Source organism: Xenopus laevis, chromosome 6L (assembly GCF_017654675.1).
Source record: "Xenopus laevis strain J_2021 chromosome 6L, Xenopus_laevis_v10.1, whole genome shotgun sequence".
Classification (NCBI taxonomy): Eukaryota; Metazoa; Chordata; class Amphibia; order Anura; family Pipidae; genus Xenopus; species Xenopus laevis.
The window spans coordinates 84,013,605-84,025,722 of NC_054381.1; the positions used below are offsets into that span (position 1 = coordinate 84,013,605).

The following is a 12,118-nucleotide window of genomic DNA, read 5'->3' on the forward strand; positions in this document are numbered from 1 at the left end:
TCTCCTTCTCCTTTTTTAAAAAATTGTTTATTATTTGAAGGAATCAAGAGTAAGACAACTGATAAGTTATTGGTAGATTAAACAAGATAGGTAGTTACAGTATAACATTGTAACAGTATACCAAACCTATGCCTGTAATTACAATGCGTACATCAAGGGGCAGATTTATTAAGGGCGAATTGAAATTTCTAATTTCAAATTTTTTGACTAGGGAGTTATCCGAACTTTTCGAGATTCATCATACTCTGCCCTTTATGAATTAAAATTAGACTATTTGCCACCTAAAACCTGCCAAATCACCATTTAAGTCAATGGGAGAGGTCCATGGATCAATTTGGAGATGATCAATTTGGATACTGATCACAATCATCCAGGAATGGATGATTGTGATCAGTATTAATTTTTACATTGTGTTACATTAGCTAATTCAGTTTCATATTCCACTTCTGTTTTGAAGGCACTTAGCTAACTAGAAGATAAATACATCACTTTTCCTCACAAAAACTGAAAAAAAAAATACAAGTGTATGTATATGAAAAGGTAAGTCTAAACATTTATATGTTGGATCATATGAGATTCATTTGTAAGCAATGGTCAGCCCTATTTTTATCTATTTTCCACTTTTTGACTTGTCACTAATTTATATTTCTTTATCTCACATTAAAATATATGCACACCTGTTTCTGAAAATTGGATCAGAATTATACATTATTTAGCACGTATATGCTGCAGCTGGCTTTGCATAAAAAATATCCTGAAAAAATATATTCATTAATACAAGAAAAGAGGATGACATCTCACTTACCAACTGGCGACATTTCAGGAACACTGGCTGCATAAGGGCCATCAAGAAATTTTGGCTCATTATCGTTAATGTCCTGCACTTTGATAATAAATTCTGATTCTGGTTCCACAGGTTTTCCATTAACTATATCCACAGCTTGTGCACGTAATGTGTAGAAGGGCTTTTCTTCTCTGTCCAAGCTTTTAATTGCATGGATGTCCCCTGTTGTATCATCAATTGTAAAGATTGTTCCAGCCCCATCTCCTAGTAGAGTATACTTTACTGACCCAACTCCCTTGTCCAAGTCAGAATGAAGCTAAAGCAAAAAAACAAAAAAAAAACAAAGTGTTTCACTATGTCTGTTGCTGAGAAACTGTATCTGCATTAAGAATAGCAGGTAACAATAAAGGCATTACCCTTTTTTTGTTTGCTCGTACAAAGGGAGCAATGGCATATACATGAGCATATTTTCCTTTTGAATCACCCCATTTTCTATACTTTTAAAACCTCAGTCCAATTCAATAAGATGAGCTTTTAAATAAACAAATAGCAAAAACAAATTTTTAAGAATATTTTCCCACTTTGATTTTAGGGGTTTGAACCCCTATATGCAGCTGGAACATTTTTATTAACACAAATACTGTTATTTAGTGGGGACACGAGTGAGAGAGTGAGAGAGTGAGAGAGTGAGAGAGTGAGAGAGAGAGAGTGAATGAATGAATAAATAAGGGACGCACACCCTAAGCAAAATGAAAACTTGGGTGCCAGTCTGGAAAAAACTCGATAAGCAATGCAAGATGACGGCACACCAAGAAGTTACAGCAACACAATTATTTTGAAGATAAAGAGGAGGTTTATTGGACTGAACCAAGGTTTCAGTTCCACAGGAACTTTCATCAGGGATATATATATATATATATATATATATATATATATACATATATATTTGTGTCTTATGACTTACTGAATTTGTTAAGCAATATAATTGTAACCCTACCCACCAGACAGACGATCTCCCTTACTTTTTGGCACTGCAGTGTGGTGGCGACATGTGTGTCAAGCACAATGATGTCATTAAAGTGTGCACTTTGTTTATAAGCAAATAATACGTTCTGATTGGTCCCCTGCTTACCACTAATTACTCCTTCCTGATTGGTTCTTTGCCCTTTAAATGATTGCCCAAGCTGGCTTCTGTTTTCCAGTACCTGTTTAAGCCTCTGTTTGTTCTTGATCCAGTTTCTGATTCCAGCCTGTTTATTTGACTACCTGCCTGACCTAGACTTAGCTTTCTGCCTACTCCTTGTTTGTACCACACTTCACCTCTGTAGTGTTCTGGTCCCCTGTTGCCTTTGACGCAGAAAGTTCCAGGGCCCCAATAGGGCATATTTGAAAACCAGAGTTGTAGTGAGTGCACCTAGAGGAGGTTTCTCGACCAGCTGTCCTTGTTAACAGACCATGATCATAATGCATCCATTACTTTTAGTATGGATATATAAATATATTAGAAAACACTTTGGAGCTCTAAGCCCTGTACAAAACAACTAGGTTTATGACTCATGGAACTCTTCAATTTTTACAACAAGGGTGAATTATATCAGTATCCACAAATAAAGCTGCTGAGACCCTGAGGAAAAGGTTTATCCAGAGGGGAATGTGATCATAAGTGTATTGAATACAGTATGGCTGATACACATACCCTTTTAGTATCAAAAAATGATACTAAAACCTTACTCTTTTATATCATAATATTGTCATGAAAGTAGAAAGTAAAAGTAGAAAATATATAAAAGTTATTGCCCACTTTTATTGCAAGATAAAGAACTTAAAAAGTTTTCCCATAACTCTCCTAGTTGTAGCTATACGAAAGGAATGAACTTAAGAACATCTTCTTGGTAAACAAAAAACAGGTACCCAGGCATGCTTGAATTGTGTGTTTTGACCATCCTTTATTAAAGCTGAAGCAATTTCCATTCCCTACAAGGTATGATGCTTAAATTAAGGATTTTGCTACTTTTGCTGCAAACAATGTAAAGAGACACTAACAGATAACACTTAGGGGCTGATTCACTATGGGTCGAATATCGAGGGTTAATTAACCCTCGATATTCGACTAGGAACTGAAATCCTTCGACTTCGAATATCAAAGTCGAAGGATTTAGCGCAAATGCTACGATCGTAGGATTATTCCTTCAATTGAACGATTAAATCCTTCGAATCGAACGATTCTAAGGATTTAAATCCAACGATCGAAGGAACATTGACTTCGGTAGCTTTTAGCTGCCGAAGTAGGAGGTCAAAGTTTTTTTTAAAGAGACAGTACTTCGACTATCGAATGGTCGAATAGTCGAACGATTTTTAGTTCGAATCCTTCGATTCGTAGTCGAAGTAGCCCATTCGATGGTCGAAGTAGCCCAAAAAATACTTCGAAATTCGAAGTTTTTTTACTTCGAATCCTTCACTCGAATTTAGTGAATCGGCCCCCTACTCAAGACACTTTCAGAAGGCCAAACATGGCCACCTACAAGAAGACGTGACATTAAAAAATTGCTTTACCAAAGAGAGGCTCTTTGGATTAAAAAACTCGACTCCTTACAACCTAGAGGCCTAAATTTTAGCTGAAGTATTAACTGTTTCTTGTAATTTGTGGTGCATTTCACGTGTATTTTTGAATTTTTAGAATTTGAATTGTTGTCCTGGAATGGCAGAAAGCTCTGGCTATGGTAAGAGTATTTGGGGCACATTTTGTATGTAGTTATTGTTTTAATACATTCATTGTTTCTAAGATGCCTGCTATTTTCATTCTGTATAGATATTGAATTTATAGACAGTTTCTATAACTTTTAAAGCTACTACTTAAATTGATTTTGCATTTCGTAATGCAATAGACATTTAAAAGACATTTTATCAAGAATACATTTTTCATACACTTTTTTCACATTTGGAATAAAATATGATCTCTGTGGCACTTTTGCAAATCCATAGGACACATCATTGGCAACCACTAATATTGCCTACAGAGGTGGGTTGGTAACTACTTGCAGTCTGTGTGCACCTGTAAATTCTTGTTTTTGAATACATGTATTACAATTTACAAAGAGCAAAGTGCTCGAAAAATGCAGTGGCAAATAAAGCACTAGCAGCTTCTACTTTGTTCCTGGCTTCTCATTTACCTACATTTATGATTAGATATGACAGTGGGATTTGCAATCACAGTAACAAGACAATAATACAGAGGACTAACATAAAAATATTATAAAAATTTAGATGAGAACATGAAACTTTTGGGTACCTATAATACAAATTAAAATATCCGATCTAAATATATATGATATATAATATAAAACACACCAACTAAGTAAGACATCTGTCACTCCTTGAATGAGATACTGCTATAAAAAGACCATTATATCCAGAGTCTTGTTATGATTTTTATGATGTAGTTTTTATTTCTAAATTACACTGTTTACACTGCAAATAATTCACTCTACAATATAAAATTTAATTCCTGAACCAGCAAGTATATTTTTTTAGTTGTAATATTGGTGTGTACGCAGCCATCTCAGATCATTTTGGTCATGTGCTTTTAGAAAGAGCCAGCACTTTAGGATGGAACTGCTTTCTGGCAGGCTGTTGTTTCTTCTACTCAATGTAACTGAACGTGTTGCTGGGGGCCTGGATTTTCCTATTGAGTGTTGTTCTTAGATCTACCAGGCAGCTGTTATCTTGTATTAGGGAGCTGCTATCTGGTTACCTTCCCATTGTTCTGTTGTTAGGCTGCTGGGGGGAGGGAGGGGGGATATCACTCCAACTTGCAGTACAGCAGTAAAGAGTGACTGAAGTTTATCAGAGCACAAGTCACATGACTGGGGGGCAGCTGGGAATCTGACAATATGTTTAGCCCCATGTGAGATTTCAAAATATAAAAAAATCTGTTTGCTCTTTTGAGAAATAAATTTAAGTGCAGAATTCTGCTTGAGCAGCACTATTAACTGATGCGTTTTGAAAAAAAAATTCCCACGACAGTATCCCTTTAAAAATAATTAAATGAATGAAAATGAATATTAGGTATGCTATACGGTTCTTTCAAGTGCTTAATAAATAAGAATTGCTAATATTTAGTCTAAAATTACATTTTGATTTGATTTACTTAATCATCATTTAGAATGCCACTTTTAATCTCTTCAGGGGGCCGTGCCTTTTTGGGTAAAATATTCAAAAACATATATGCATTCTCAGTTACACTTTGTGGTTTATGATACAGTTCATGTGCTGTTAATTGCATTCATATGTAATGACGTGTAATTCCTATTAACTAATATTTAGTGATGAGCTAATATATTCACCAGCCATGGGTTCTCACCAAAATTCTGCATTTCGTCATCTGCAAATTTACTTCCATAGGAAAAAACACCCTTTAACTTTAATGCACTTGGACAAAAAAGTTGCAGAGACAAAAAAGTTGCCACAAGAAAAAATTCATATTGATTTTAATGCATTTGGAGTGAGAAAAATTGTCGAGCCTGAAAATTTTTTGACACCCATTTAATGGGTTTCGCAAATTTCTTCGAAGTGTCGCAATTTTTTTGATTTCTAGTACATAGTAGACCCAATCATTATTATTACATGCACTATTCTCACATTTTCACTATGGGTGAAAAAATTCACCAGACATGGATTGACAGCAAATTTCTGTGTTTTGCCGCAAGTGAGTTAATTCACAAAACTGATTGGGCAATTCTCCAGTGAAAAATCCACCGCATCAAAAAAAAAATTGCCAATGTGTCAAAATTGTGTCACTCGTGAAAATTGTTGCGCGTCAAAATTATTGGAGGTGCCCATTGACTTTAATGCGATTGGACAAAATAGTCGCGTGTATAAAAATTGTCGCTTGCATCATAATTATTTTGACCCCATTGACTTCAATGTGTTTTGCAAATTGCGCTGTTTCACGATTTTCATCCAGATTCGGCCATCACTACATTGGAAGACATTTTAAACTTATGAAGCCAGACCTGCAGATCACTTACAGTACATTTTAATAAGGGTTTCTCAGTAGTTCCAATATGATCTACATACCGTATATAATCACTAAATATAAATATTGCTCATATGAAAATGGATTGATAGGCAGATAGAAAGATCTATAGATCTCATCTATCTGGAAAAGGCACTGTCATTAATGCTTTATTCTAATAAAAATCTAAATATTCAAAATTAGTATGTGCAACTATTATTATTTCATTTAATAGAAATTAAGTGAGAGGGTTTATTATGCTTACACAGAAGAATGCAGATACACAACAGATGAGTATACATTAACCATAACTTTAAAAGATGGAATAAAATAGTTTCTAAATCAGTAAGAAACTGTGCTCTGAGGTCTCTAATTATCTGTCTCTTGAGAAATGAAAACAAACTCCTAATGCTTTTCGCTAAATAATGTTCAGTCCACTAATGATCAATATTTCTCATGAAGTTGAAGTGAAGGTAATATCAAACTGTGTTATTTAATGGCAAAAGTTCTGCTTTAGACCTGTGGGCATCAGAGTTCCAATTTTCTAGTTAATCAGAATTGAAATTTTCATAGATTTATGACACAGTCACCCCTGAAACAAAAGCAATAAGTAATTCTTCAAAAATGTTAAACAAATAGCATGATGTGTGTCTATTATATAACAAAAATATGCTATTCTGCAAAATATGTTTTTTAACCCTGTAGGGATATTTAAAATAACCCTGCAGGTTAGACTTTATAGTACGTATTTTATTCTTTTTCTTCAACTGAACTCTATTATAGGGCAATAGATTCTTTGTTATTCACATGCAGAAAACTTGAAGCCATCGGCTGAATATGTTCTACTTTTGAGGAATTGATTCATAAACACAGTTCTGCCTGAATGACATATTTTCTTTCTTGTAGAAATAACTCAGGCAGGTTATATTCGATTTTTATTACTTTTTTCCTTCTCTTGTAATGTGCTGATTTACTTTAAGAAAAAAAAGTAATTTCAACTTTCATATTTTCTAAATAAGTTTATCCATGTGTTGGATCAAACTTCCTTTTTAAATAAAATTACATTTTATTTAATGCAAAGCATTCAAAAACCAGCACTTTCTATAATTCAATTATAGATATAAATATATCTGACCAGCATATATAATGGTTTAACAGATCCCAAATGCATTTCAGTGCTACACTTTTATCAGATTTATTAAAAGCAAACATGAAATATGTGAAATGCTAGTGTCTGCCACAGTGGCAGGAAAATGGATAAAGAGCAAAAGCACTGTATGCCAGCAGTGGACTGATCTGGAGGATAGATTGAACACATTTACTGTGCTACTTGCTGTGCTACTAGCTCCTGATAACTTGTAAAAAAAAATGGGGGATTATTTATCAAAGGTCTAATGTTAGAGTTTTTTTATACCTCAAATGAACAATTTGAATGATTTTTATTTAAGAAAAACCTCAAATGGAAAAACTTGACTCAGCAAGTTCAAGTTGTGAAATACAGTAGGTAGTTTTAGGAGAAAAAAACGAATTGCTCAAATTAATTGATTGGCAAAACCCTCCGAAAAAAATTACAACATCATGACGGGTATTAACATCTTCAAGGGACCACTGCCAATAACTCCTACATGACCTTAACAAGTTTTAGATGGTGTATTTTTGGATTCAAGCTGTTTCCAGGATTGGAGAATATCTGTATATATTAAGCCACTACAGATCAGTCTTTCCTATCTCCTGTTCTTCTCTTTTTCTGGTAGGTGCTGTAGGTATGGTTAGGAAGAACCTTACTGTAACTCTAACTATTAACCACACTTTATATTGTGATATATAGTACCTTTTAAAGGCTTACAAATAGGCACACTCAAAAAGTCTTATTTCCATCTTATGTCTTCTGTTCTAAATAGGAAAGACATTTAGGTAGATTTTCAGATTTATTGGTATAATTTGATGCATATTTTCACTGTATTGCCATATAATAGCAAGCCTTGTTGTTAACATACTGTATTATACATTTCTGGATGAATTAGCCAGGTTCATGCATGTGTAAATATTTTCCACACCCAAATTTATTAAGTGAACCAGTGTTTATACTGAAATAGCAAGTACCCTTTTTCAGGTTTACAAACAGCCAAGGTCTTAATCAATTTGAATCAAAATAGAGAATAACTTTAATTTACAGGTTCCTTGCTGTACCCTAATAATCTACCGACAAGTCTTGTTGTTAACATAACATGACAAGGGGACTCCTCAATTTTACCCTTCGCCTTGAGCTATCCCACTGAACTTCATTATTATACAGTATGAAACCAGGAGACTGAGATGGGTGTAAAATGGCCACATAATTTATTCACATTTTATCAAATGAATAGGACCTTGCCAGCTTAACCTGAGGCAATATTCTAAAGTCAGAATTAAACTTGAGATTGCTACTATGCTCTGCCACCAACATGAGAGAAGTTCAGCAGCCCTGCTGCCAGACCTGCATCTGCAGTGTCTCAATGATAGAAAATCCAAGCAGGCTGCCCCCTAGCACAAACAGTAGTAGCATCTGTATCAATAAATCCCCCATGCAGTCACAGGAAAGAACCTCATTTATCCCTTTTCTAAACTTACCTGTGCAGTACTTTGGCAAGGTCCTACCACCACAATGAGACCAACTGAAAACCTTCAGTAACATATGAAGGATTCCAACTAACATGGTTATCTGATGGGGTTGCTAGATGATAATAAAATGCCATCTTGATAATAGTGGAACTGCTTTTGTTCAGAAAAAAAACTAAACCTTATGAAAATGAAGGCTAACATTCTGTAGGCACTATACAATATCATCCCAGGGGGTGGTAAATAATATAGTGGATAATGCACCCCCTACTGTAATTTATAAAGATATTAGAAGTCACCGAGGAGTTACGTGACCATATAAAAGCACGAAGCCCATTTGTAACCTCTGAGGTATTTTTGCGTGATTCTTCTCCTGTGATCTAAGTTTCTGACCATGCCATGTTGCACTCTTATTGCTGTAGGTTAAAGGGGTTGTTCACCTTTAAATTAACTGTTAGTATGATGTAGAGAGTGATATTTTGAGACAATTTGCAATTGGTTTTAAATTTTCATTATTTGTGTTTTTTGTTATTTAGCTTTTTATTCAGCAACTCGTTAGTGCGCAGTTTTAGCAATCTGGTTGCTAGGGTCCAAATTACCCTAGCAACCAGGCACTGATTTGAATAAGAGACAGAAATATGAATAGCAGAGGCCTGAATACAAAGATGAGTAGTAACTTAAGTAACAATAACAATAAATCTATAGCTTAATAGAGAATTTGTTTTTTAGATGGGGTCAGTGACCCCCCCCCATTTAAAAGCTGGAAGGAGTCAGAGGAAAAAGGAAAATAATATAAAAACTTTAAAGAATAAATAATGAAGATCAATTGAAAACGTGCTTAGAATTAGTAATTCTATAAAATACTAAAAGTTAATTTTAAGGTGAACCACCCCTTTAGTAAGTGACAGAAGGGTAAAGGCATGAATGGTCGAAGATGCAGGGGGGAGGCCAACAGCAGAGATGAACAGAGAGTGGGAGAGGGAGAGAGAGGAGATTGATGACACACAAGACTGGAGAGGAACCTGGGGGGGAGGGAAAACTGAAGTTTGATACCTGGAAGGTTCGGAGCAGCAGCAGAACAAGAAGTAAGAGTGACAGGGTGTGGGGGGAGGGGCATAGGGAAAAACATGAGATGTGCTCACCAATGGCATGTTTATTTTGACAGTAAATTAACTACGTCTATTATGATGACTAGTTAACAGTTAAATACTGCAGTTTCCATGACTCTTCTTGGTTTACTTCTGATGGAAAAGAAAACATTTCTAACCTGGTTTCGTTTTACACCTTTGCCAACATCTGCATTTTGTTTTAAATCGATTATTTCCTCTACAACAAACTAATACAAAAGGCCAACACGCATCTGTTTTTTGGTGATAATACCAAACCAAGGTGTAATTGGAACAGAATCCTTCATCTAACGACACAGGGATCTGACACAAATGCAGATTAGCTCATAATTTGTGTGCTTCTACGGCATGATAGTGTGGTTGCAGAAGGAGCGGGGAGTGGAACAGCGAGTGACAGGCAGACGGAGCGCAGAAGGATCAGGAGCAAGAGTGACAGGGTGTGGGAGGGGCAGAGTGGCTGACGGAAAGAGAAGGGGGAGCGGAACAGAGAAACAGACGCAGCGAGACTAGACATGGAGGGGGAACACTGAGGGAGCAAGCAGCAGAGGGTGGGAGACAAAAGGAGAAGCTAGAGGTAAGGAAAGGCAGCAAGACCTTAATAGGAGGCGCAAGATATCTCGCAGACTCGCAGGGTGAAGGCAGATGTGGGGAAGTGAGGCACACAGGCAGGAGGAAAAACTGTAGGGCGAATGCGTCATTGACTACTGCTGACACGTTAAGTTATAAACGGCGCGTTCTGGCGTCAGAACGCGCCGTTTATAAGGATATAATTTACAGTCTGGTCCAATAGGGAAATGACCAGACTGTAGATTATAACCAGATATAAACGTATAGTGAACCTACTTCTGCAGAAGCTCCCAAAATCAAGCTACAGCAAGCAGGCCCTGTATTATATAATCTTGGGGGCTGTTTAGGGGCTGTTGAATTCCATATAACTGTATAGGTATGATGAAATAGAATGTGCCTCAGATGATGGTATACCATCTGTGGATAATCTAACCACTCGTCATAGATTTGTAATTTCCGCAGGCACAAAAGGCAAGTGAAGGCCCAGTGAGCCTGCCCTATATGATTTTGGAGGGGTATTAAATTACACTCATTTACTGAAATGGCAAGGCTCCATTTGCCCCAGTCACATATAAACTGTGCACTGTGAGAGCTACAAAATATATGCACACACATACTTATGTGTGTATATATATATATATATATATATATATATATATATATATATATATATATATATATATATATACGTATATGCATATATGTATATATATATATATATATATATTCTTACGAAGGATTAGCACACACTGTTCTGTAGTGAAGTAATAGTGTTTATTTTCAAACAAAACACATTTTTAATCCGACGTTTCGGTCCCACCTGGGGACCTTTTTCAAGGATACTTCACTACAGAACAGTGTGTGCTGATCCTTCGTAAGAATATATATGATTTATTGATCGTGCACCACTGGCAACATATATATATATACATATACACACTATATTTATATGCCCACCCACACACATAAGTACAGTAAAACTACCTTTATTCCAACCTACAATAAGCAGGCTCTGCATAATATAGCATATCTGGAAACCTACTAGACATACTCACAGAGGATCTTACTGTTTGTAGGTTTCATTCTGCAGTGGCAGCAGATTGTCCTCTGCACACCTGCATACAGCAAGGAAATGTATCCTCTACCCAAATAGAATGGAAGCTAAGGCAGCTGCTGCTATAGTTGCAGCTCCCTCTATAGTTGCAGCTTCTGTGTTCTGGATCTCCCTGATACCCTCGCAGGGGCAACTGTACTGTAATTCCCCTACTCTCTCTCCCTATATATAGAAGTACCTGTGCCCTAAGCAAATGAAAGTGTGCAGCCTCTACATGAAATGGCATGAGCCTAACACCCCCAAAGCCAGCAGTTGAGTAACATAGTAACATTACTTTATATAGTAACATTATGTAAAAGAGAGGCTCTGCACTGTAATCTCTCTCTCTCTCTCTCTCTCTCTCTCTCTCTCATAGAGAGAGATAAGAAAAAAGGGTAGGATTCCCCATGACAAGTCGATCGGCTGCCCCTCAACGTCACGGCCCACCCCTCCACATCACAGCTCTGCCCCTATACATCACTGCCCCGCTCCTTTTGCATCACAGCCCCATGATGGCAACCCTAATGATAACAGGGCAGCTGGAATGTTGTCCAAATTAATATCCTAGCCTGCATGCACTGAATGGATTAATCAGGTATATACAGTTTACACAGACAACTGTGACTCAATAAAGCCCAGTGAAATTAGAGGTCAGACTCTGAAGACATGCTGCTGAATCAAGTAACTATATCTGTAGAAATATTGTGCAATACGCAAAAGCCCAAAAAAGTTACTTTATGCAGGCTAGGCCCTATTACTAATTGAGCCTCACCACCCTCTCTATATACTCCAACTACAGCTCTTTGCAGCAGCAGCTCAGTGTAACAACCTGCATTTATATATACAGGTAATACAGAGGATGCCTTTAGGGCCCAGGCTGACTTCCATGCTGCCTCAGTGACTACAGTGAGATTAACTGCTGTGAAACAGCAAAT

At 36.5% G+C, this 12,118-nt stretch overlaps 1 protein-coding gene across 3 annotated transcripts in view; it reads right to left on the reverse strand.

Moving 5' to 3' along the window:
• The window catches only part of cdh12.L (cadherin 12, type 2 (N-cadherin 2) L homeolog), a 579,800-nt gene that overhangs the window by 165,687 nt on the left and 401,995 nt on the right, over nucleotides 1–12,118 (reverse strand). For all 3 annotated transcript variants that reach the window (XM_041566243.1, XM_041566242.1, XM_018266856.2), the window contains one exon: nucleotides 806–1,100. In XM_041566243.1, the coding sequence (XP_041422177.1) occupies nucleotides 806–1,100 (295 nt within the window). The remainder of the gene's footprint in view (nucleotides 1–805; nucleotides 1,101–12,118) is intronic.